This window comes from Zosterops lateralis (genome assembly GCF_965231275.1).
Source record: "Zosterops lateralis genome assembly, chromosome: 2".
Lineage (NCBI taxonomy): Eukaryota > Metazoa > Chordata > Aves > Passeriformes > Zosteropidae > Zosterops > Zosterops lateralis.
The window spans coordinates 79,846,510-79,871,473 of NC_139763.1; the positions used below are offsets into that span (position 1 = coordinate 79,846,510).

The 24,964-nt window shown below is 40.9% G+C and overlaps 2 protein-coding genes across 3 annotated transcripts; both read right to left on the reverse strand.

Moving 5' to 3' along the window:
• Positions 1 to 1,990: 1,990 nt before the first annotated feature.
• Positions 1,991 to 13,075, reverse strand: MED17 (mediator complex subunit 17). The gene is made up of 12 exons (XM_083854743.1): positions 12,832 to 13,075; positions 12,358 to 12,524; positions 11,759 to 11,978; positions 10,283 to 10,419; positions 10,099 to 10,183; positions 9,293 to 9,445; positions 8,378 to 8,508; positions 7,581 to 7,765; positions 6,944 to 7,081; positions 5,842 to 5,959; positions 4,472 to 4,631; positions 1,991 to 2,907 (listed from the first exon to the last, which is right to left on the reverse strand). The coding sequence occupies exons 1-12, from the start codon at positions 13,061 to 13,063 to the stop codon at positions 2,702 to 2,704; spliced, it is 1,932 nt and encodes a 643-aa protein (XP_083710869.1). The 5' UTR covers positions 13,064 to 13,075; the 3' UTR covers positions 1,991 to 2,701.
• Positions 13,076 to 13,569: 494 nt separating this feature from the next.
• Positions 13,570 to 24,883, reverse strand: LOC310905909 (ester hydrolase C11orf54 homolog). Of its 2 annotated transcripts, none has more exons than XM_083854745.1 (9): positions 24,765 to 24,883; positions 22,138 to 22,260; positions 20,014 to 20,112; positions 19,012 to 19,085; positions 18,346 to 18,447; positions 17,306 to 17,482; positions 16,437 to 16,586; positions 15,735 to 15,851; positions 13,570 to 13,838 (listed from the first exon to the last, which is right to left on the reverse strand). In XM_083854745.1, the coding sequence occupies exons 2-9, from the start codon at positions 22,193 to 22,195 to the stop codon at positions 13,665 to 13,667; spliced, it is 951 nt and encodes a 316-aa protein (XP_083710871.1). In that variant the 5' UTR covers positions 22,196 to 22,260; positions 24,765 to 24,883; the 3' UTR covers positions 13,570 to 13,664. The 2 variants fall into 2 exon arrangements, with proteins under 2 accessions (XP_083710871.1, XP_083710870.1); XM_083854744.1 differs by having other exon boundaries at positions 24,735 to 24,820.
• Between the last annotated feature and the right edge of the window lie 81 nt (positions 24,884 to 24,964).

The following is a 24,964-nucleotide window of genomic DNA, read 5'->3' on the forward strand; positions in this document are numbered from 1 at the left end:
AACTGCTGCTACTACCTTTTTCATACTTTGTGTCATTTGTTTGCAAAAACCTTTTACAGGACAGGCTGACGGAGCTTTCCCTCTGGTCAGGGACTGGGATGCTCAACTCTAGAGGTACTATGGGCTCCATTTGGAAAAACGTTCAGGGAAGATCTCACCAAGTGACTAAGATGCAGGCAGGTGCCAAACAAGCCAAAGCACCCTGTGCACAATACCTGTACGCCATCCCATACTGAGCTGGCCATCTGCAGTAAAAAGAGACTCACTCACTCATAAATTGAGGTACCAGATTCAGCTGTTTGCTCCTTCCTACATCTGGAACAGGTCAAAAAAGGTGAGAAATTAAGTATCTGATACAGCACAGAAAAGCAACAGTTTATTCCAGTTCTCTGCTTTAAATGTATGTTGCCCATATTTCGTGTCTGAGTGAACTAGGCTTTGACACCAGGGAAACTGTAAGTGCATCTGTTTCAATCACCAAAAATGTACTACTACAAAATAAGTTTACAACCAGCACCAGTTGTTCTACCTCTTTCACCCTTGCTGAAGTTACTGCAACTTCAGGCACCCATCCTTGGCTATTGAACTTGGTGCCAACCTCACTTTTAGGCAGTAAAATCCTGTATGAACAGCAGGGACTCAAACAGTATTGAGCAAGAACATCCAGTACAGTTAGCCTGTATAAAGCTTTCCTTATAGACAATTCTTCACACAAAGATTTTACCCACAATTTAACATGGTTACTCTGTACAGGTAACGTTACTTAAAAAATACTCCCATTTTCTTAAAAATGATCTTTGTCAATATGCATTATTCATGTCAATATTTGAGGTACAGAATGTGAGGCTAAACTCTAGCAGTTTCTTGCTACCCTGGAGCATCTAAAGTCTTATGGAAGCCTGGTTACAGTAGAAATTCAGAAACTAATAGCTGTTCTTAACTATACTTTTAAACTCACTGCAGACCAGTGGCAAAATTTAGTATTTAGAGCATTCTAGATGATCAAAGGGATGAAGGCATTTTACTTTTAAACTTGAATTAAAGAGACGTCCAAGTTCACCAGATTGCTTTGGCAATCAATTGAAAAGGTCTTAATCATTCACTAATACCATCATTTCATATTCAAAGATGCACTACCAAGTTTCGAGATTGTCTGTTAGATGTCTAATCAGTCTGTTCTCCATTAAAACATTAAAATTAGGAATCCCTGTGTCTTCAACACCAAAATACACTCTCCAGGTCTCTAATAATTCTTTTTTGTTGTTGTTGTTGTTGTTGTTATTATTTCAGCTAGACCTGGCAGACTTGAAAAGTGTTTCCATGCTAACATGCAGAGCTTGCCCTTCTGCAACACAGGAGGTGTCCTTCTTTTCAGGAGAGGTCCTGCAACCATGAGATTGTCATAGCTCCACAGTGATCTGATGGCTGTTGGCTGAACAGTTTACCAAGGAACAAAGCCCCCCTCTGCCTGTAATCATGGTGTCAGCTGGCACAGCAATACAGGACCTGGCATCATGGGGGTTACATTTGGCTCAGCCCTGTTTCAAGATCAGGAGACTATTTTCTACCAGGGCTTTTAATTTTTGTCAGTTGTCTTGGGTATCACGTGGGCACCTGAAAGGAAAACCTTTTCTCTCTTAGTTCAGTCACACAGAAGCAAGTACTTCCAGGAACTGAAACAAGATGCTCCAATGGCCAATGCTTTGGATTCATGCTGAGCAGCAGCTCGCTGCTTATTTTCCTACAATTATTATTTATACTTGAGAATGCAACAAAGTAACAATTGTCACCATGGAAGTTTGATGTTCAATTCAAACATATTTATGTGAAGAAGTTCATATAGACAGACACCTCGTAAGACAACATGGACATGAATATGAACCAGGTCAGACAGGTTGCAAAAAGACCCTTAGCACTTAAGTACCAAACAAAATGAAAGCTTTGTTGAACACCATGCTCTAAGTTTCAAGAAGGCTACAATTACAACCAAAACTGTCAAAAACGTGACTTTTTTATTTTGAAAGTATGCAAAAGAGCTGATATTTGGGAAGGTATTATTTCCTTGGATGATAATCATGGAGAATGCAGGAGAAAGAGCCAGATGTGCAAGTGTGGAGGTTTGTGGAGGTTTACTGCATGAGAGTTACCTCCTTCTATCCAGTGACTAAGTCACAAGTCACCCACAAACTCAAACTGTCAGAACTTTGCAAGCCAAGTAAGATTCTTTCCTCTATATTCGTGCAAAAAACAAGCAAAGTAGTCAATATCACAGTGGCCATCAGAGAGGAAAGATTCTGTCACAGGCAGTGACTTTGTAACACTCAAACTGCCAAATAAAGGTATTTTTCAAAGGGTCACCCAGAATCCCCATCAATGTATAAATTCCAACTTAAGAATGTTTCAAATCAAGGACTAGCAAATTTAATTTTATAAACAAAAATTACATTAATTACTCATCTATGTCACTCTGGACAGAGCAATTTTCAAAGATACAGATGAAAGAAACTTTAAAAAAAAATTGTATGTATTTTATATGCCACTGATAAAGGTTTTATTACAAATACCAAAATGGCTATTTCTGTACAGGAAATAAATTTGATTTTGCTTTCTTGTATTGGCCCATAGTTCCCATTTCCCTTTGCTGCACTGGCAGTTGTCTTTGCACAGAGACACTTCAAAGCCCTCAGAGAAAGATGCTTCACTAGCAAGGAGTCAGGGCAGCCATGAGGAGTTCCATTTTATACACAAAGTTACGCCCTTCCATTTTATTCCACTGCACTTCCTTGAATGGTCCCCGGAGATGATTCCACTTGCTGTCCTGCAGGACGTCGCCCTTGGGGAGATCCTTGCACTGACTCCGAGGAAACTGAACCATGACTTTGCTGCCGCTCTCTGGCCCGTTACGCACTGTGGCAAAAGGAGATTTCAATGAGCACTTTCACATTGCATGAATTCCTCATACTAAATATTCTTCCTTGTGTATTCTATACCTTACTCCTGCTCTATTCCAAATATGCTGAAAAGCAAACAAGGGAAATTCTCTTCTTTTGCTTTTCAAAACTTTTTCTCTGGATTTTCTCTCATCTCCCACTTCTCTACGATTTTGTTGCTTTAGCACTGCTTATTCTTGGTTAGATCAAGACAGAGAAACTTTTAATAAACCCCAAAATGTACACCTTACAAATGCATTTCTTTTTCCCTAATGATGCCAGGAAGGGCAGAGGCTTCATTACTCATTTTTTCCTTGGATGTATTCTCCACTATTCTGTTGAAAAATGTATTGTTTCTAGTGGATTTATCTCAAATAGACAGGATGTAAGTGACTGGGCAGTTACTTTTAATCACAAAATTCTGTGAGACTGGTAGAGGAGTGGTGGTGCTCCATTGGCTTGGATGGGTTTCTGTGTTTTCATGTTGGGAAGTGGTGTGTGTTGGCTTTTTAAATAAACAGTTAGAGAGGTACCACCTAGCCTTCCCCTCATCTCCCAAGCTAACCTTCCATAAAGAGATGACTGTCAGGCTGATTAAACATAACTTCCCATGGGCCTCACAGATCCATTTCTGAAGGCCGGTCTTAAGACCCAAGTAAAGAAGGTACTGAGTACCTTGGCCCCCTCCATGTCCTGAGCCACCAGGTACTCCCTCTGTTTAACAGCAGTCCCACATTTTCCCTAATCTTTCCTTTGCTGGTGACACACCTGTTGAAGCTCTTCTTGTTTCCCTCTACATCCCTCAGATTGCTATCCTATCGTTAGCAATGCATGCTTGGATGGTCTCTATATCCCTCCCAGGTCAACTACTTATAATCTCTTGGAGTTCCTTCCTATGTCATGAGTTCAGTCATGAGCTCCTTGTTCATACACACAGGTCTTCTGTCACCTCTGCACAACTTCCTGAACATTAGGAATGACCATTCTTGAGCTTGAAAGAGGTGATCCTTGAAAACAATAATCAAACAGCACTCCCAGAGCCCTCTTATTTCCACCCCATAGGATCATATCCCATAGGATTCTTTCAAAAAGATCCCTAAAGAGACCAAACTCTGTTCTCCCTAAGTTTGGATCTGTGATCCTGTTGTTTATCTTGCTCCCTTCTCTCAGGATCCTGATGGTTTCTGTAATCTCTTTTTCCTATGCTAATAATAATAATAATACATACATAAAATTAATTATATATTTTAAATATTATATAAACAAATATTTGTAATATATATTTATATATTTAAAATGTATTTATAGAATATATATATAATTTTTTCTATAACTGTAAGAAATATTTTAAAGTCTGTGCAAATTAAATCAGGTTTATATTAAGTGGCTTCCTGGGCAAGGTGTTGACTCTATTTAGATGTCAATTCCATAAACAAAAGAGATCGTCCCTAGACTTTTAGAGCACCGCATCAATTTCTAGTAAAATATTTTACAAACACTCTCAGAAAGATTTGACTTCTATTTGGAAGAGGAAACACTACCTGAAATGGCATAGTCTCCATTTGGTGATGCTACAGTGATTGCTGATGCATTGCCAATGCTCTCCACTGGCCCCAGACCAACATGATTACTGAAACTCAGCACATGCCATCCCATCACTTTTGCAAGCTGCTGAACTGCGTGTACTTGGTGCTGTGACATCTGAAACATAAAGAGATTTGTTTTCTATTCAGTATTTGCAGATCACGGGAAGAACTGCTTATGGTGTTTAGCAAGCCTATTTTCTGTACAATAGTTATTTATAAAAGTGACTTTAATACTTCCCTCTACTTTCAGAGGAACTTTTTCTTATATGATGGTAGAGCTCTGTGTTATTTGAATTTAGATTAGTTCCTCTGCAGACAGAGAAGACCACTCTATTATGCAGTTCAATTAATTTTTCATAGGTATATGCACTTGGCCATTTTATTTAAGTATTGCTTTCAATTTACAAAAATCATTTTTTAGGTCTCAAAAATTTAAATTAAATTTGTAAACAATCCTGTCTTCTGATAGCAACAAGACTTCTGCTGTAAAATATATTAAACATATGAGAAAGTATTAGCAGAGAAAATTCAGAAAAAAAAGCTGAGGTTCTCACATGCATGACTATCTCCTTTAATGCTCAAGTGTAAGCACTGAGCTCTAACAGCTTAGGAGTTTAAATGCAACTGTTTTCCTGTATCGTGACTTAACCCTTGTAACAAGGAAGTATCCAGCACTCTTCAGCAGTTCTGTGTGAACAAGTCTGACAACACTTGACCAAAAAGACACAACCTCAGCAGGATCTGTTTCAACTTGTCTTCTGTGTCACGGAGTTTTATGTAACTGCAACAGGCCAACCGCTGTTATTACAGACCTGTATTTTGACTATTTATAATGCATAGTGGGGAGATTGTTACTTCTGCATAAAACCAGCAGGTTGTTCTAAGCAATTAAAAAAACAGAGTTCATTCAAGTATCAGCTAATTTAGTAACGACAGATGCAAAGTGAGCATCAACAGACAATGCTGAAATGACAGTAATTGTGGGGTCATTAAGAACTTGGCTACAGTAAGTTTCATATATAGAATACCTTATTGTCTGCTAGGATTACCACTGACTTTTTTCTCTCATAATGAGCAGCATAAAGAAATGCATTTTAAATGGGAGGGAAAAATTATTATGACTTCTGGGAAAATGGCTATATATTTTAGTTACAGATGCTGAAGACTCTACATAAACATAGTGAAAATTCAGTCATCCAGCTTCCCATCTTCACTATCTTAATTTGAACTTTTTAATATTTTCTACATAGATTGAAAGTGAGATTCTAACAAGCTCTGTTTCCCGAACATAATGAGAAAGGGAAGAATAACATATGTGAGTCTACCTGAGATAAAAGGAAATCCTGCAGTTCTTGCTCTTGATGCGACAGTGTAATAACTCTCCCATCTCTATGCACAACTCTGATTTGCTCAACTCCAATGTTCAGCTGCAGTTGAATGGATCTTTGAAAACAAGATCCATATTTATTCAAAAAGCATTAAAACACTTAAGAAAACAGGAAATTAAGAACACAGAATCCCACCTAGTCATTGACAAGAATTCCTAAGACAGATGACGCAAAGGTTACAGAATGTGACAGGAACTCCAAATATTCCAGTTTCATCAGTCACCACAACGGCTCCCTCTATATGGCAGGTGGCATATTCCATGGCACACTCTCAGATTTGGCCTACCATTTGTTCAGGCCAAGGAAGCCTCACAGCTCCCTGCCTGCCCTGTGCCTGAGTTTCTTTCCAGTTGTGCCACAGAAAATTGTGTGTCCTATGCTACAGACAAGACTTGGGCAGATAATGTACTCTGGAACCAAGTCTGAAAATGTACCAATGACTGCAGGTTGCCCCACACTGTGGTCACAGCCAGAGAGCACTGCTCCAAATGATAAAAAACACTGTTGATGCATTAATGGATTCACTACTGGTCAGTCTGCAGGCATTTACTTCTGGAACACGAAATTTCGTATTTCAGTAACAATGTGTATAATGATTATTAAATGAATTCCACATTAACATTAGTTCCACATTTCAGAACCTATGCAACCAAGCTAGGACTGAGCACTCATTAGCTTTTCATGACCAGACTGAAAGTTTAGAATCCAGCACATCAAATGATACTTTGTATTCAGTCGTCTCTATCCAAAGTAATTTCCCCTCCCCAGCTGTCCACTCTCAGCTTAAATTTCTTCTTTGAAAGGAAACTGCATTAATTAAAGATGTACTAAATATCTTCATTAAAGGGTAAAGTGGGTGAAGTTTTCTTAAGGTGATTGTTCACCCCACAGTCAAGTCAGAAAAACAAACACACACAAATAATGGACTCCTCCTACTTGTCTGAAGAGAATCTAAACCTTTAAAGCACAATGTGAATACACACTGCCTTTGCTTGATGCTTCTACAACTAAAAGGACATGCATGCACTCTCATACTTACTTGCATATCTGCTCATATCCTTGAGAAGTTATTAGAACTTTAACACTGGATTCATAAACATCATTGATATTGGACCAGTGAGCCTGAATCTGAGGATCCTCAATACGACTTGCCAGACTGTCAATGGTTCGAGCAGTTCTAGGAGATAAAGCCATATTCCACACACAATAATCCAGACAGTTTGTGCTGTTATCTTGCTTACAGGGAGCAAGGAGGTTATTACATTTAACAGAAACAAGTGGATCAAAATTCTATTTCAGCACTGTTCAGTTGCTAATGAAATACGTTGTTTATTCTGTACATTTCTCATACATTCTGCATCAGTATTAAAGTGATATCACTAAGTTTCAGCTACTGCCCTGCAAAGAATACTGAAAAAGGATTTATGCCATGGGCAATTATCAGCAGCTTATGTTGCAACTGTCATAGAGATCTCAAAGAAATCTGGTGTTTTTTCTTTTTACTAGCTGAACATTGTTTGCTCATATTTTTTCATAATTTTTGGTTCTTAGTACTTACAAAAAAATACTGTATTAACCATGAAGGAAACAGCAGCTAGTTTTAAGAATACTTCAAATAGATCAATTGTATTCTACATAAAGGTACATTACTTTAACAAGAGTAGCTTGTGACCCACCTTCGTCTCAAAAAGATATGCTTTGCCTGTTTTATGATCTTTTCCAGAAGTCCTTCATTTGTCTGTAAAGAACTGATTTCATTTTTATCAAAAGCCTGGGGCCCTGCAAGTCTCATTCTCTTATGGCCAAAAGGTGCACTAGCTGGATGTGGCATCACTGTTGAGCTCAGGGTTTGCTTGTGACACTGCAACAACCAACAGATGTTATAAAACAAAGAGATGAAATAACATATCTGCAAAAAATACTATGTATGCTACAATATGTTGCTTCACATCAGGTTTTCTGAGTGTACATGCAACTTTCTAACTTTATCAGCCTGACAGCACTTTAAAGACAGTTTTTCATACAGGTTATTCTGTTAGATTATCCAAGAATCTAAAATGCTGAAGCAGAGAAGTGGACCTTAAAATAAACAAAACTATTATGGGGATTGATTGTTCCTTCATGAGGGTATGGCCTGACCAGATGCTCACTGACAGCTCTCGGTAAGCACTATTAGACACAAAACAAGGCAGAACTGATGAATTCCACTAAAAAAGCTTTGCATGGCTTTTCTGAAGTGAGCAGCCTGGTCTGATGTTAAGTGAAGAACCAGCATTCCATGAAAGCATTAACTGGAACTCCCAAAGCACCCACACCCATGGAAAGCAAGCAGTAGACTGCCTTCCACAAATGGATGGAGAAAGACTGGCCTCTAGTGGCACTCTGCTGTTATATCAGTGCCACACACTAGGCAGAAGGCTGAACTAAAGCCCAAAAATTCTTCAGTACTTCAGCCATAATGATCTTGATGTACCTCTCTGATAAGTTGATGCAAATTATGTTCCAGAACATAGAGATGATCCTCTGGATTCTGTTTTTCAGAAGCAGCCTTTTGTGACTTTTTATCATTGGAAGAGTGACACAGAGAAATAGACAACTGCAAACCTGTACAAAGCAAATGGAAAAAAAAGATTAAAAAACATAAACACTGACAATTTTCAAGGTTGCTGCTGAGAACTGCTTTTTTTCATGTTTCATACTCCATAGTTTAACAACGGGTAGTCACTGTATCAGAGAAAAATCAAAGAATAATGGTGGAGAGCACAGCACTAAAGGCAAGTAAAACTTGATATTCACTGAAGCATTGACAGGCCAAGTGTGAACTCACCAGGTGCATTTCACATCAACTTCTATTACTCAATCCTCCACAAAAGAAAAGTCCCCAGGACCCCATTCCTGTCTCAAAGGAGTGATTAACCCCTACACACATTTTAAGCAATCCAGAAATATATTCTTTGCATGATACAACCAATTGTGTACCCCTTGCAAGAACAGAGGATCCACCATGGACTCTAAGCCACCTTTATGCTGTTTAATTATCCTCACTGAAGAGCATTTGCTTTTGTTCTTCTGAGGATCCATAAACTCAAGTCTTAAATTTCTTTTTACATGCAATCCAGGAACAATGACTTATGCACAGCTCCACACTGCCACAAGCACATGGCATTACAGCTTACAGTTTTAAGTGCTGCTGAAAAAAACATAACCACAAAGGAAAACAGAGTACATTAGAAACTACTGTGCATGAGTTAAAATTCTGTTTTTCAAAACCTTTGGAAATCAAGGAGGTTTTTATTTTTCTTTTGTAAGGAGAGAGCATTAAAAAAGGTGACATCAAACAGTATTTAAGCAAATAATTGTAGGTCAAGAGTGTTAAAAAGCTTCCTACCTGGGAAAGGCTGGGAGATTATTTGATTTTTCACTACAATGTGAGGAATCTGCGATTTAATTTGAACAGCTTCTCGTGACAGCTGGGCAAATATTTCTTTACATAGAAGGACATTCTGTGCAGTCTCCAACTTTGTTTGCCAGTGTGCAGAACCTGAGAAGTACAAATCAATGTTTGAGGAGGGAAGAGCAAAGAGAAGTCACCTTTCAGATCAGATGCCAGATACTATGCAATAGCCACGTGCAATCACTAAGATAAAGCAGTCAGTACCTTATATCCAAATTGAGTATTATCAGATGCATAAGAGGTTCCCCTTATGAACCTCTGCTCCTTAAGCTGTAATTTAGTTTCAATGATACTTCTGGTTTTATTAAATTCACTCTATAAACATATATAAATTCACTCATAAAACATATGAGCAACAGACACAAATGATGCATTTTGGGCAGAGTTAGGAGTGAACAATCATTAGTTCAGCTGAATTAATGGGATGTACACAACACCTTGGTTTGATTTTAGTTATGGGCTCAAACTTTTAATGTCTAACAAAAGAGGCTCCAGAATACTCAAAATACAACCCTAGTAATTTGTTTTTCACAACTGAATAAACACATATGAAAAACTGAAGAAGCATGCTTTGAAAGCATGATTTCCAAAGCCCATGTAGCACCCAAAGAAAATTTCAGTTTAAATAAGGGAAGTCTTATTCACTCTTCTTCCCAGCTGTATGCTGAAATTTTCAAACAAGCATCATATGCAAACTCATTCCTTGAGAACATATTCATAACACAACATGTAAGCTATACCTGGTTTTGATTTTGGCAAGGGTCTTTTAAAGAGATTGACTGTCCCGAGGTCACCAATGTCTGGTGCTTGTTTTTGAATAGAAACCTAGGCAAGAGAGAACAGAATTAAATGTTTGTTCTCTGTTGTAAGCAATACAAATTTGAAACAAAACTCCACTAGGTTATTAACGTTTCTCTGACATACCTTGATGTATGCTGATCCCTCTAAATCACTTGGAATTTGAACATCCAAAGGACAGTAATCCTCAGGTATCTTTTTATCCAGGTCAATGTCAGTGTTCTTTATCACCTCAAATGTGCCATGATGAAGAAAAAGGGAGCCTGAATAAAGAAGGACAAAGACATACACATTATATATATTAACCACCTTTTGCAAATAAAAAAGCTCTGATCTCTGTTTTGGAAAAATGTGTATTTCTGAGTCTCCCAATCTTCAGAGCTGCACTTGACTCATATTTTGTAATGACTTCTTAAAAAAAACTACGTAAAATAGAAAGCTCATGCCACTGTATCAGCATCTCAATCCTCCACTGTGCAACGTGTAGTATTTTACAGTAAGTTAACACAGAGTATTTAATAATTATGAGGGGAAGTCAAGAGGGTTTTTTTTAAATTGTGTCATGAGGTGCAAGGAAGGAGAAAAAAAAAAGATATTTGGTTAAAAAAAGACAAAAAGTAAATATGTGAAGTTTTGCAAGCAGTTAGTTAAAAATACAACACCCTTATTGATTTAAAGGAATTCTGATGATGTTTGGCTAGAAGTCTTAAAACTATGACCATGTTCTGACTGTAAAAGATAACTAACTCTATAGCCAATCATTCAGGGACTGCTAAAAGCAGATACCACATCTGTCCTAGCTGCACACCTTTTTCATCCAAGGCACGGTCCATCTAGGTCAGGGTAAATCAACTAAAAAAGAAGCAAAGCCTGGGGTATATCTACAGCTTTTCATGAACAAATCTGAATCTGTCCTTCCCTTCCCTCACCAATGACAACAGGAGCCCAACACATCAGCTCTGATGCCTGATTTGTACCTACATCCTAAGTTTTGTGTGATTCTGTATTTACCTTGTCACTCCACAACAGCCTCTAGAACCCTGGGCTGGTCACTCCCTTTAAATGCAATCCATGAATTGAATCCACGAATTCTCAGCATCGTTTCTCAACTGCAGGAACAGGTATAATAATCTACCTCCAACATCATGTTTTAGTTACATGGTTTAGTTTTAGCTGCTGTGAATTCTGGGGAGCAGGGGAATTAAAACATCATAAGCCTTTTGGGTCCCTTCTAATTTGAGATATTCTAAGTTTGTTTTTTTTTTTATGCTTTACACACCACACCAAACATAGATAAAAGCCAAGGATTTACAAAGTCTGCCTGTCAACTGATCAATCACATTGCAAATGCAGTATTTTTTTTGTGAACAAATTTTTAGTAAAATACTACACATTTAGCCTTTAAAATCACTTTCTGGAGTGAAGATGGCAAAGTATTTTCCCTGATACTAAAACAAGAGTTCTCCCTTTATAAACCTGTCTCATAAATAGAAAAAAAATCACATTGAAATTATAAATTATGAGAATTCCATCTCTTTTTCCAGTTACAAAAAGACAATTTCATAAAATATCCATTCTTGTGAAAAAGATCCTACAGTTTACCTGCACTTCTGTAGCTCAGATCACCAAGAATTTTATCTCCCACTTTTCTCAGCTTCCAGTGCTGTCTCAGTCTTAGCAGTTCAGAGTTGAAGTCTCTTTGTCGCTTATTTTCCTGATTTTCAGCAACTGACTTGGATAATCTTTCTGCACCTTTCAACAGGATCTGAGCTGCTCCAGCTAATGACTTCTTCTTTGAAATCAGCTGTAGAAACTGAGGATTCTAGTACCAATGACAACAACAAGATACTCACACTTTAATTCACAAAAGATGATGATGATGATAATTATTATTATTTATTATTATTAGTGGCAACTAACTGACAGTGATTGATAAGTTGTTTTTGCTGGGTGTCCTGTAACTTGCTCAGAATCACTTTCACACCAGCATTATACAACTGGAAGTAGCATTTTGACTGAGGCTTCTGAAATTGGCCTCAACCCTCATTCCCAGCCTTACTCTGACCATCAAAGCACTGCACCAGCACATCAAGAGGAAGACTTTGATATATTTTGTACTGATCACTTGTGCAAAAAAGAATCCTCTGGAATAAAATCTTTAGCATCAAGCCAAACAAAGTGCTCAACTAGGTACAACATACTTGTTTTGGAGGAAGGGGATCCTGCCCGACTGGATCTAGAGTCATGAACTTTTTATCCTTCACAATGCTAAGAACGTCATACAACACACACATCTCAGTCAAGGCACTTCTTAAGTTGTTCCTCACTGAATCCCAAGGCCAGAGGGATGGCTGAAACTTTACCAACCCTAAAAAAAAACAAAAACAAAAAACAAAAAACAAAAAACAAAACAAACAAACAAACAAACAAACAAACAAAAAACAAAAACAAAGGAAGGAAAAACAAAGGGCTTTAAAAAGGTACGGGAAAGGCTCATTTCTGAACAACAGAGAGATCACAATGGCACGAAATACAAGACGACCAGCCCACCCCGGGAACCCTGGGGAGGCAGGCCCGCCCCAAACACCGGCGGAGCTGCAGCCGGCACTGCCGCACTCGGCGGGCCTCCCCCAGCTCATCCCGGCGGGAGAGCCGGGCCTTGCGGCCCTTCTCACCTTCCTCATCCTCCGCCTCCCCCGGCTCGGCCCAGGCGCGGCCCGCCGAGCCCGGCTCGTCCTCCTCGGAGCCGGAGCCCTGGCTGAAGTCGATGCGCTGCGCCAGGCGCGCCAGGTTCTGGGACATGGAGAGCGGCTGGAGGTAGGTCTCGCTGCCATCCAGCCCCACCTCCTGCACCTGCTTCTCGCACGCCGACTCGATGCTGATGCGCACGGCCGGCACGCCCGCCATCTTGGAGCGACCCCCGCCCGCGCTCGCCAGGGGGCGGGGCCAGCGCCGGCCGGCCCGGGACGGGGCGGGACCAGCGCAGGGAGGGTTCGCCCGTTTCCGGAGGCGCTCTCGAGAGAGACCGACCAGTGCCGGGCGGGCTCGGCCGTTTCCGGAGACAGCTCGGAAGCGGCCGGGGCCAGACCCGAGCGGGCTCGGCTGCCTTCGGAGGCGCGCGCGAGGGGGCGGGGCCAGCGCGGTGAGGGGGCGGTGCTGAGGGCAGCAGGCCGGCGCGGGTACCGCCTTCTCTTACGGCCTTGTTTTCCACCAGGACTTGGTTTCGCCTCCCGTTCTAAACATAATTTCCCCTCTGGTTCCCCATCGTCAGCTGTGGCCACGCAGGAAGCTCAACCAAACAAAAGGAAAACATTCAATAACACTGCCATTAAATTACCGTTTGTTCGGGTCATAACGCCAATGACACGTGTGCTCCTACTTTTGCCCTTTGACACAATTAAGAAGGCGGCAGCTTACTGTCCTCATATTTATTCTTAAATCTGGTAAGCGCATAATTGAAAACATGACAAAAATCAGCCTTGAGGAAGCTGGAAGGGGCCCGCGGGGCTCAGTCTCTCCCGACGAGGTGTGTCTCCTGGGGCCTGTCGATGCGGAAGAGCAGCTCGGCGGGCTGGAAGTAGCCCAGGTACTGCACACTGTCCGGGCTGGTGTCCTGGTGGTAGTGCCCGCCTTCCCCGTGGTGGCTGAAGCAGTGCGTGTGCTCCACGCGCAGGTCGAAGCCCTGCCACCACACAGGCCCGTCAGCAACGGAACACCATTTAAAAGTCACGGCATAGGCTATCCTAATGTGTTTTTGGTGTTTATCTGACTGACATCTTCTTTTTAACCTTTTTTTCTTTTCCCCCCACCTTTCTTTCCATTGGGATTAAATAGTGCAGTCACACCAAGGAACCCTACTGGAAATGAAACCTCTTTGCACTGAATAGCCACAGGCCCATGTGATAAAGGGACTGTCTCTGCTCCAATTCTGAGAGCTTAGATGAATATGGGAAGAACAGTGAATAAAATAGCAACTAACATCCTAAACCATGAGAACAACACCCCCAATTTATATATCATAGAATGGGTTGGGTTCAAAGGGATCTTCACAGATCATCTATTCTAACCACCCACACATCTTCCATTCATGGGGCTTGCTCAAAGCCCCATCTAACCTGGCCATGAACACTCCCAGGGATGGGGCATCCACATCTTCTCCAGACAGCCTGTTCTACTGTCTCTCCACACTTAGCCTTAAAATTTTTTCCATATGTCCAATCTAAATCTGTTCTCTTTCAATTTAAAATCCTTGCATCTTCTTTTGTCACTACATGTCCTGGTAAAAAAATTCTCTTCATCTTTCCTAAAAGCCTCCTTGAAGTACTGGAAGGCTGCAATAAGGTCTTTCCAGAGCCTTTTCTTTTCCAGGCTGAGCAATCTCAGCTCCCAGTCTTTCTTCATAGGAAGAGGTACTCCAGCTCTCTGCTCATTTTCATGGCTGTCCTTGGGCACTGCTCTAAATCCACATCTTTCTTGGGACCCCAAAGCCACATGCAGCACTCCAAGTGGGGTCTCATGAGGGAAAGAATTACCTCGCTTGACCTGGCCACACCTAGTTTGACATAGCCCAGGACAGGATTAGTTTTCTGGGCTGCAAGGGGATACTGGTGAATAGTGCCATGGCATTGGAATGCCACCATCTGCTGCTCTCTTTGTAGTGACATTCAAAGATTTCCAAAACCACAGGCCTAGCCAAGTGCTGTTGAGCTTGCAGTGGATGCAAACAGGAGAAATCCAGAGGCATTCACCAGAAAAGTTGCACTGGTTCTGAATGGAGCAGCTGCCGATGGCCGCTTTCAAAGGATGCATCAGTGGATTATGGGAAGACACACACAGTTTAGCCTTAGGCCAGAAGCTGCCACATAATGACACAATAAAATCACACCCTTCAACATATTATGCCTACAGTATGTCCCACCTACCTCTGGAAAAAACGTTTTTATATTACTTATGACTGCATTGCTGTTTATAAAATAGTAATTTTCATCTATGGTTTTCTGGTTACCTTTTAAAAATATTTTCCTAATTATGAGCACCTTAACAGTTTTTGAAACCAGACTGGGTTTTATCCTGAATCATTTGCTGTTGAATTTGGTGCTTGTGAAATATACTACTTAAGTTTTCAGCATGAGGCTTTGCAGACTTCAATTTACATCAGCAACAGGACACATGCCTCATGTCTTTTGACACAGCATTAACATAGGGAGTTCTTATGAAAGCAAACTAGGTAAACACGTGGCTGAACCACATTCTGTGCTCTTGGCATTTCTCCAAGTGTGGCCAGCAGTGAATGTAAACTGTACTGTTGGGTTTGGGATGCAAACACTTGCACACATGCAACTGGAACAAAACCATGAAGTTAATCCACTATGAACAACCACTAGGTTTCAGAACAGATTGACCTATTCTCAATTCAAACAATTCACAGAAATGTGAAGCTTCTCAATCATTGCCCCAGCTCTGGAAGAGTTGAACATACTATATATACACATTCCCATTCTTGAAAGGAAAATCACATCCAAGACAAAATTCATTACAGGTCTCAGTCTGTACTTAGATATGAGAAAAAGAGACTCACCGGATCTCTGGAAACTATTACTGGCTGACAAATCAGTGGAGCCTTCATTTCAAAGAATTTGAGCCAGTTATTCACATCCTCATCAGTATTCAGGGGACAGGCAGAAAATTCTGGAGGCTAGAGCAAAAATAAAAGATTTTAAGTAAAAAGAAGACACATGCCATCAGGATACTTTTTCCCTAGCAACTTTGCTTTTTCCCTCCCCATTATTCTGTTCATTTTTGTTCTTGACTGAAAGAAGCTCACCAGTGTCCATCACTCTGTTTCTGCCAGAAACAGAAGCAATCAGAATATTGCATCTTTCATTGCACAGGCAGTGGAAGAACTATTGAAGAGAAGATGTTCCTCCTCCTGGTACATTTTAGAAGCTAAGTTATTTTTTTAAAAAGTTTAATGCTTCTTATAAGTATCATCTGAGTTCACATATTTCATTTCAATTTGCTTTACAATAGTTCTCCAGTTCTTTAGCTGCACACAGATTTCAAAAGATGATGGCATTAATGGCAACTAAAACAGAATTACTACTTTTGTAACACTCATTTTGTAATGTCAACTCCTTACTTTAACACAGTGCTAATCCTAATAGTTTATGCATATATTTAAAAATACAAAATAAAGTGAAGGAACTAAGATGTTACACCCTGATTAATACTTCTGTTTTCAGGAGGACAAAGAAAGTTACATGCATTGAGAACAACGTACCATAACGTGAATCTTTGCTTTCCCCTTCTGAATGACAAACGTACCACCCATCCCAACTGGCTTTTCTCCATAGTGTTTCTCTAAAGTTTGTCTCAGACAGGACACAAAGTTAAGCTCCCCAGTTCTTCCATTGGCTTTCACTTCAATGACCTGGAAGATAAAGTTAGTTTGTCACTGCCATCTCCTGCTGCAACAGTCTAAAAAGGTCTGTGAAAGCTGTTCTGGAATTCTCCTAAGCTGATAACACAAGATCACTTCTTGAAAAGATAAGCTTCCATGCAAGTGCTGCTGCACTTGCATCTTTCCACTATGTGACCAACTCTCTTTTCCTTAATTCTTTTCAGTGCTAGCTTTGCCTGTCAAGGGAGCTGGGCAGCAAGAGATTTACCCATACATGAGACTTGAGATAGTCCCTTCTGTCCACCAGCTGGCTTCCACTCTGTCAGAAGGAAACACTGGGTGACAGAGAAGACTGTTCAGTTCCCACGCAGCAGTCAGGTTTTTGACTGTTCTGCCAGCACCTGGCTGTGTCAGGAGAAAGCACTTGTGCAAAAAACTACTTAATTGCCCAAGTCTCATTTACACAAGTACATTGCACCATTACCTTAAGTCACTGCTAGTCTGGATTGGATTTGGATGAATGATTTATGATGGAAAAGTTTTAGTAAACTAATACCTATCCCTCAAAAATTCCAGTGCCTCTGTCTCCACTAATTCTTCCTTTCAATCACTGGCTTCAGTTCCTTATTTTTGTAGGTTTCTCTTGTGGAATTGCTACTTTACTATTATCACAGAACACTGATAGGAGAACCATGAGTTTCCATTCGGTCACAAAGCACTGCAAAGTCACCTTTGATCGAAGTCTGTACCTTACCAGGTTGGCCCTCGCTGGCATAAAGGTTGGCCAACAGTCCAAACTCACAGTCAGTGTATTTACTGCTGTACTTCTCAAGCAGGCACCCTTTATCTGCAGGATTTATCTGAGCAACGTAGCTCCCATTTACAGCAGGCTTTTTTTCACTCTTGGTTTTAACAATAGGGATAAGCTAGGAAAAAGAACATATAAGAATGAGACAATAAGAACATGTAAGAATCACCCAAATGAACTGAACTCACATAAATGTGATTTAAGCTTTGGACCATGATCCCAAGAAAAACAGCTCTGTCTCTCAGAATGAAGTCTGTACTTAATGTTATATAAAGATGAATGCTAGTGTTTAAAAAAAAAAGAAAAAAAAAGAGAGAGAGAGAGAAAAAGGATCTATAGTCTGCATACAAGCATTGGAATTCTATGTAATATTCTCTCAGTGTACAGTAACAACCACTATAATAGTGGCCCAAATTTAATGCTGATATGGACTATCTCATCTGCCAATAAATCCATCAAAAGAGACAGCAAGACCCAAGGTTTATGCCTGTAAAAACTGTGATTAACCAAAGTCTCCATAGGCAATAGTTTCTGTCTCCTACCCCTCCTGCAGTTTATAATTTTCTATGTGGTATCTTTAAAATTCACAACAGTGAAACAAAGTCATCCAAGAGGGCAAAAGACAGGGAATATTTCAAAGGCATTTACTAGTAAGTTTGAGAAGTGTTCTGAATCTTGGAATTAAAACCTCTGGTCAGGTCTTTGTCAATCAGTTTCAAAAACTATGCTTCTTGCATGCTTCACGGTAATCACATGCTTCCTGAGGAATTACAAGTTAAAAATTAATCTTTTATTATCTCAGAAGTGTGCACCTCAGCAGATGCCCCTCATCTCAATTCCTTCTAATGTGTTTTATGTGTTTGTGGTGTGAAAGTGTTTACTAAATACGTTGTTGTAAGTGGGAAATACCCAGCATGATGCTGCTCCACTGTTATGATGCTTCCATGAATTCATTGAGAACCATCACACTTACATACTGACCTCAGCATTTATTCCAAGAACTCTGGATGAAACAGCTCCAGCTCCAAGAATGAAAGCTCCAGGCAGCTCTATGTCCTTTGCAACTGTATTTAGATCATAAACCTGCAAAAGGAAAACATCCCTGGAAAGTGTCCAAGGCTAGACTGGATGGAGCCCCAAGCAATCTGACCTAGTGAGTGGCATCCCTACTTACTGCAGGAGGGCTTGAAACTAGATTATCTCTAATGTCTCTTCCAACCCAAACCATTCCATGATTTTGGTGTGGTGCTTTGATCTGCACTTGTCATTCTGTTCACTCTAGTCCTGAAGGCATTTAATTCACAACACCCACCCTCATTAAAGTTTTGATAATTAGGCTGAACATGGCTTCTGAACACAACATAACATTTAGTAATAACAAATTAGGTAGATTTCCATTTGTTTGCTAAAAGATAGAGTCTGCCTGTATGTTCCCTGCTCATTTTATTCAAAGACTGAATTATTGTTCTTATTAGATTTTGTGACATACAACACACATCAGAATCAGTCTCATGAAACACTGAAAAACGTCTTTCACAAGTGTAGAATCCTACTATCTAGAGCCTAGTATTTCTTAGTCCTTAGTTTTGTTTATTGCTTTTCTTTTGACAAATGTATTAAACACCACAGCTACAGGGAAAAACTCACTTTTTCTTTCTGTACAAGAGGTATGAGGTAAGGAACACCTCCCACATCTGCTATCCTAGGCTTTCCGCAGATTCCTGGAAAAATACAGCCAGTTAGCTTGGTAAAATCTTTTTTTCCCAATAATCTTCAATATGATTACATTCTAATCAACCAAAGAGCTGGTTCCTCAAACTTCTCAAACCCTTGAGAATACTATTTCCCAAGCATGTTCAGATAAAGTGTTGAACTATTAAGAAGTCCAAGCCCTAAAATTATTCACAGTAGCATTTAATGCTATGCAATGTGCTGTAAAATAACATTTTTAAGCACAAAAAAAAAAAATTCCCAGAGTGGACAGCACCTTCCATTTGCCAGTTCTCCAATAACACCCTCCCCACACAGTAGAGACCTCTGCTAGGAACTCCACTTGCAAAATTTTAGCAAAGCTGAAAGCTGTCTCAGGACAAATCATCCCACTTATTTGGATACGCATTTTAATAAGGGATGAATAACTGCCTGGAGGTGTTTCTTTCCCATTGATGCCAGAGGGAACTCAGATGAGTAGCACAGATGACATAGCTGCCTTCCAAACAGCTAGTGCCAAAGAAGATGAATCCCATTCAGAATAAGACAGTTTCACTTCATTGACATACATGAATGCCAGGAATTTAAAAATTAATGGAAGCACAACTTTTTAAGTTCAGATAGTGATTGGCATGATTCTAAAAAATGTCTCCATCTGAAAGATAACAATTTCAAAACCCTTTCAGTACACTAAATAAAGCTTATGAAATAAGTAGGTACATGATGATAGGTTAAGTAAAAAAAAAATTATGACAAGTACTTAGTAATGACTTCTCCTTGTTCATACATCAACTACAAAGGAAATCCAGAAATAAAATTTAGCTCTTCTCTCATGTATATTCTTTACCTGAAAAACATTTTAAGGTCTCTCAACATCTTTAGAGGATGGTGCAGAAAGAACTGGAGAAGCCTTAGTGGAAGACAGGAATGCTTGGTTACCTTTAGCAGGAAAGTTGAAGGGCTCCTGAGTCAGATCAGGACAGTCTACAACAGAGACTTGAGCATCAGCGAAGTTCTCTTTAAGCCCTTTCTGCAGAACTATAAGAAAGAATAATGGCAAAATTATTGACGATGAAAAATTACCAAGAATCTGACAAGTTTCTAACAACAATAAACATATCTGTTTGGCCTTTATTTCTGCAAGATACATTACTTATGCTTACCCTAAGTAACTCGATTGATTTAAACATCTGCAAGCACTTGTTATATTACACTGAGCTTCAGAGAGGACCAAAAGTGTGTTCAGATAATTGTTTGCTACATGAATTAATTTTCAGAATTTATAAAAAGTTTTCACTGAAATACAGTGACTGCTCCAAGTAGCACTAGGAGCAGCACAATGTGAAGTAGCATGGGTAAACTTCCATCACATTCAGCAGTAGTTTTGCTTCAAAGAGCAGACAATTATGATCACAGTCAAATATGATGCAAGAGCAAAGGAGGAAGCAGGATTTAGCTGAATCAGTTCTTTACATACATTAACCAGACAGTTTGCAACAGCTTGATTATAATCTCAAATAATCTCTGCTGTCTGGAAATTTCTACCACCACGGGATACTGCCTATCATGTTTATGCTCTTGTGGACATTTTATGGCAAGTGCCACTGTCACAGCAAGATAAAAAATGAATGATGTTGGTGATAGTGAACCAAATCTAAAATTTTTGGTTTGCTTCATATCAATGTTTTTTAGGGTCAGAACCTGCAAAGTCACTCAAACAACAGGGAGGATTAGATGTGTGCATTGTTTGGAAACAACTTCCAAACCTTTAGTGTGGGATTGTTTTTACATACACTGCTTCAAATACTGTGTTGAAAATTCTGGTTTTTTTCATGTATGGGCGTCTGCTTTGACTGATGCCTCAAACTAAAGAACAGAACATCCAGTCTGTGATCTCAAATCAGGTAGTTCCTTATTTATGCTGAGGACTTTCCTGTACCTTTGTTTCCTCCAGTTAGGGTTTCAGCCATACCTTACTTCTCGAGATCAGATTTACCAAGCCGTTGACCAAAAAGGTCAGTAGCTGGTACTTGGTACATTCCTAAATACATCTCAGTACCTTCTGGTAGGTGGAGAAGGACAGTAAAAGAGCACTCCTCAAACTATACCCAAAATCTGAACAGCAACACAATTCCCACCTTACAGGAGATTCTCAGGACAGATGGGGAAAAAAAGAAAAATTCTGCTTTGTGATGAATTTTTTCTGATACTCTTTCAAGCTGTTCTATTGCAAGTACATGGTGGTTTCTGCAGAGCTTACAGGTCTACAGCAGCCCTGGCCTACTGCCCCAGTCTGACTGGGTGACAAAAGCACTGAGAACCACCCAGGCCACTGCTGGGACCACGTGTTCTCCATACATGGAAATGTCAAAGTGACATGGATTCAGAAAAGTGGCAAACTAAACTTGAGGATCAATCTAAAAGACAAAAACCCTTTAGTATATCTGCTGCAGGGGAGAGACTGCCAGAAGGAATAATGTCTTCCTACTAGGGCAAGAAAAGAAGCTCATGACCAACTGGACTGAACCCAGAAGTCCCTTCCAACCTCAACCACTCTGTTATTCCAAGCACATCTTGCAAAGGCTTTAGAAAGAAGTAAACTAAAGATGTTTCCTGCAGCCCTGTTCTAAGGCAATCACCAAAGGAGGAGCCAACCAGGCTCCTTCAAGCAAGAGGATCTGCAATGCTACGCTGCATCTTGTCAGCTAGGTTTTGAGCAGTCCTGAAAAAGAAATACTAGAGAGGACAGATGATTCTGTATGTGTAAAGTGGTGTGTAGTGGTCAAATTTTCATGACCTGCACACAAATCTGCATATGCAGCAGTGTTAAAGGGATTGGGAGCCTGTCTGTGTGTTTAAATATCTCGGGGGCTTTGGGGAGGACTAATTGTTTGCTTAAGAAAATCATCACATATAGAGAAATAGTGCTGGTTTTTACCTCTCAGTGTGCTAAAAGCAGAAATTCTGTATGTACTAGCTGTAGAAAGATTTTGGTATGAGCTTTAAGGTAAGTTTGAAGAGTACATTACAAGTCTGTATAAAGTCACACTTTGCATTACTTACCCCCAGCAAGCTCCTCCAGACTGGGCACATGAAAAGCAAACTTTTCGACTTTGGCCATTTCCTAATCGGTGCTGATTTCTTTGGTTAAGAAGTTATGGTACAGCACACTGCAGAGTGACTGGTCTGCCAACAAAGATAATAGTTTAACAATTTAAACATGCTCCTTTCAACATGTTAATTATTTTTCAGTTTCACTCAAGAATATATAGAAAAAATAGAAGTGTAGTTCTGCCATCACAGGAGAGACTGACAGCTTCAATAGTAATGTTAAATTTCTTATGCATTTTGGAAGAAGATGTGTCTGTCAGCCCTATAGCTGGCTCAGAACATTACACATATTAGTCCTCAAGCTGACAACTGGGTGTAGGGAAAACACATCCTACGCTGAATGCAGTTCAAGGAATCAGGAGATTTGGGTGTCTTTTTGTAAGCCTGGAGTCACAAGAAAGTTTTGAAAGAAACCTGAGCTTTTCTGAGCACATTAGCTGCCTCCTAAGGTCTTCCCAAGGTTAATGTTTACTTTTCCAGCACTGGTTATGGTGGACTTTCAACCTCTGCTGTGACACGGTCTCCAATTGACTCTGGGCATGTGTTTCAGAGAGGAACAGGTTAGGAGCAAAATAGAAATCAACAGCAGCAAGTTCTGCAGTATCAGGCTCTGTGTGGGCACAGAGCTGTAACAAAAAGTTTTGAACATGAGTTTAAGAGCCCCTTCACAAATGAACTGTACTTCAATTGGCCTTGCAACAGCAAAGCCAGCTAGAAGAACAAGTCACTAGCTCAGGGCAGAAACAACTGATTGTACACTACCTAAAAATCAGTTGCAGCAATCATTAACTCCTTGGGCACATACTTGCTGCACACAGCAATAAAAAATAAAATGGGTCCCATTTACCCAGATCTCAGGTGTTGAAGGAAAAAGCCAAAATCCTAACTACATTCCTAGACCTGACTGAGTCATTGTTAGGAAGGACTACAGTGTGAGACAGCTTCTTATTTTCTTCTGTTTTAAAAAAATCCTTCAGAACTTTCATGACTGTCAAAATATGCAATTGTCCTTACACCATCAGCCTCTTGAGTTTGCATAAAGGAAAAAAAAAAAACAAAACAACAGTGGAAAACAAAGAAATAAGAAGAGTGGGGAGATCATAGCAGTCACTTAACTGCAATCTTTGAGCTCAATGCTCAGCCACCCCAAGTTACTGCTACAGCAAGCAGTAGAGAAAGGAAGAAAGACTGCAACCTGTGTATAGTAATTCTCATCTTAGTTGGTCTTATCTATCTCCACAGTTGACTTTGTCCCTCCTCTGGCTCTGGAGTAGAAAGTAGCAGGCTGGATTTGGTGCCTCTGGGAGAAGCCTAATGTCAGGTGGAGTGAATCATACCCCAAGAGTTTTAGTGTGCACCAAGGCAGTAATTAGCCATAGGCAGAAAGCGAGAGCATGGCTTTGGCAGCGCTGTTTTAGACAATCCTTACCCCCTCAAGAACCTTTTGCCACATCCAGAAGGAGGTTGTGCCAGCACTCAACACATTGGTTGTCCTGAAACAGTCTGAGAAGACAAGCTAGAACTGCTGCTGTGCAAAAGGCAGAGGCAAGACTTGTACAGTATTCAAATAAGTTAGCTCCCCACAACCAAGAAAGGAGGGAAAGACTGTGGAAAAATTTGATGTACCGTAATAAACCAAATCTGATTGGTAGACAGGAGTTCTACCAGGAAAGACACAGAAGAGTAGGTCTGTGGCCAATCACTGCAAATACTCACAGGGGACTGAATTGTGTGGTGTGGGACAGAGAGAACCTGAGACAACACACACAATTAAGATCCATCACGGAGGCATGCAGTGACACTGAACTGCTACAGAAGACTTTCAAAGAAAGAACACAGATGTTAAAGGAATGATATAGAATTATTATAGATGTGGGATGCTGCAACTAGAATGGAGGCAACAAGTATGTAAAGACTTAAAAGTCTTTGAAGTGGGAAGAAAACATCAGAGAGTAGCCAGGTGCCAGGAAAACGCAGATGAAATGTGAACCATGAGATTAGTTATGTGTGTGAGGTGTCTAGTACCAAAACCTGAACTGATGTTAGCTTAGAGGGTTAAGGCCAAAAAGGAGAGATTATAGGCAGGCTAGACGTGATTTGGGGAGGGGGGTGGCGGGGGAAGAAATATCAGTGGAAAAAATTGAAGTGAGAGAGAAATTTAGCGCTGACACCAAGAAGAGCACGACGTCCACAGCTGCAGAAGCCGCGTTTCTCTCCTGAGGCGGCGCGAGGAGATCCCGCCCGGGGCAGGGGAAGGCTGGGGGCAGCAGGAGCAGCGGTGAGCGGTGGGATGTGGGGAAGGGAGGGGTAGGGCAGGGTATCCACAGGGCCAGGCGGGTCCGCAGGGACACGGAGCATCCCGGCAGGCAAAGGCAGCCAAGCGGAGCAGGGAAGCGCTAGAGCCGGCAGCGCGCCGGGCACGGCTGCGAGGGGGAAGAAGGAGCTGGAGCAGCCGCTCGGAGGAGCCCGGGCAGCGCGGGGAAGGACAAGCGAGTAGCGGGAACGGGAGCCTCTCACCGGCCGGGACCTGCCCGATCGCTGCTACGCACCGACCGCCGCTGTGGCCCGACCGCGCGTACCTGCCCCGCCGTTCGAGACTGGCACAGCAGGGAAAGGCAAGGCAGGGCTCGGCTCGGCTCGGCACCGCCCCCGGGCGCGCCCCTCCGCTGCCACTCTCAACATGGCGCCTTCCCCCGTCCCTCCTTCCCTCCCTCCCGTCGGCCCGCGCGCCTCTCGCGAGATTCCCGGCGCTATTTAAGGCGCGGGGCGGCCATTGCGC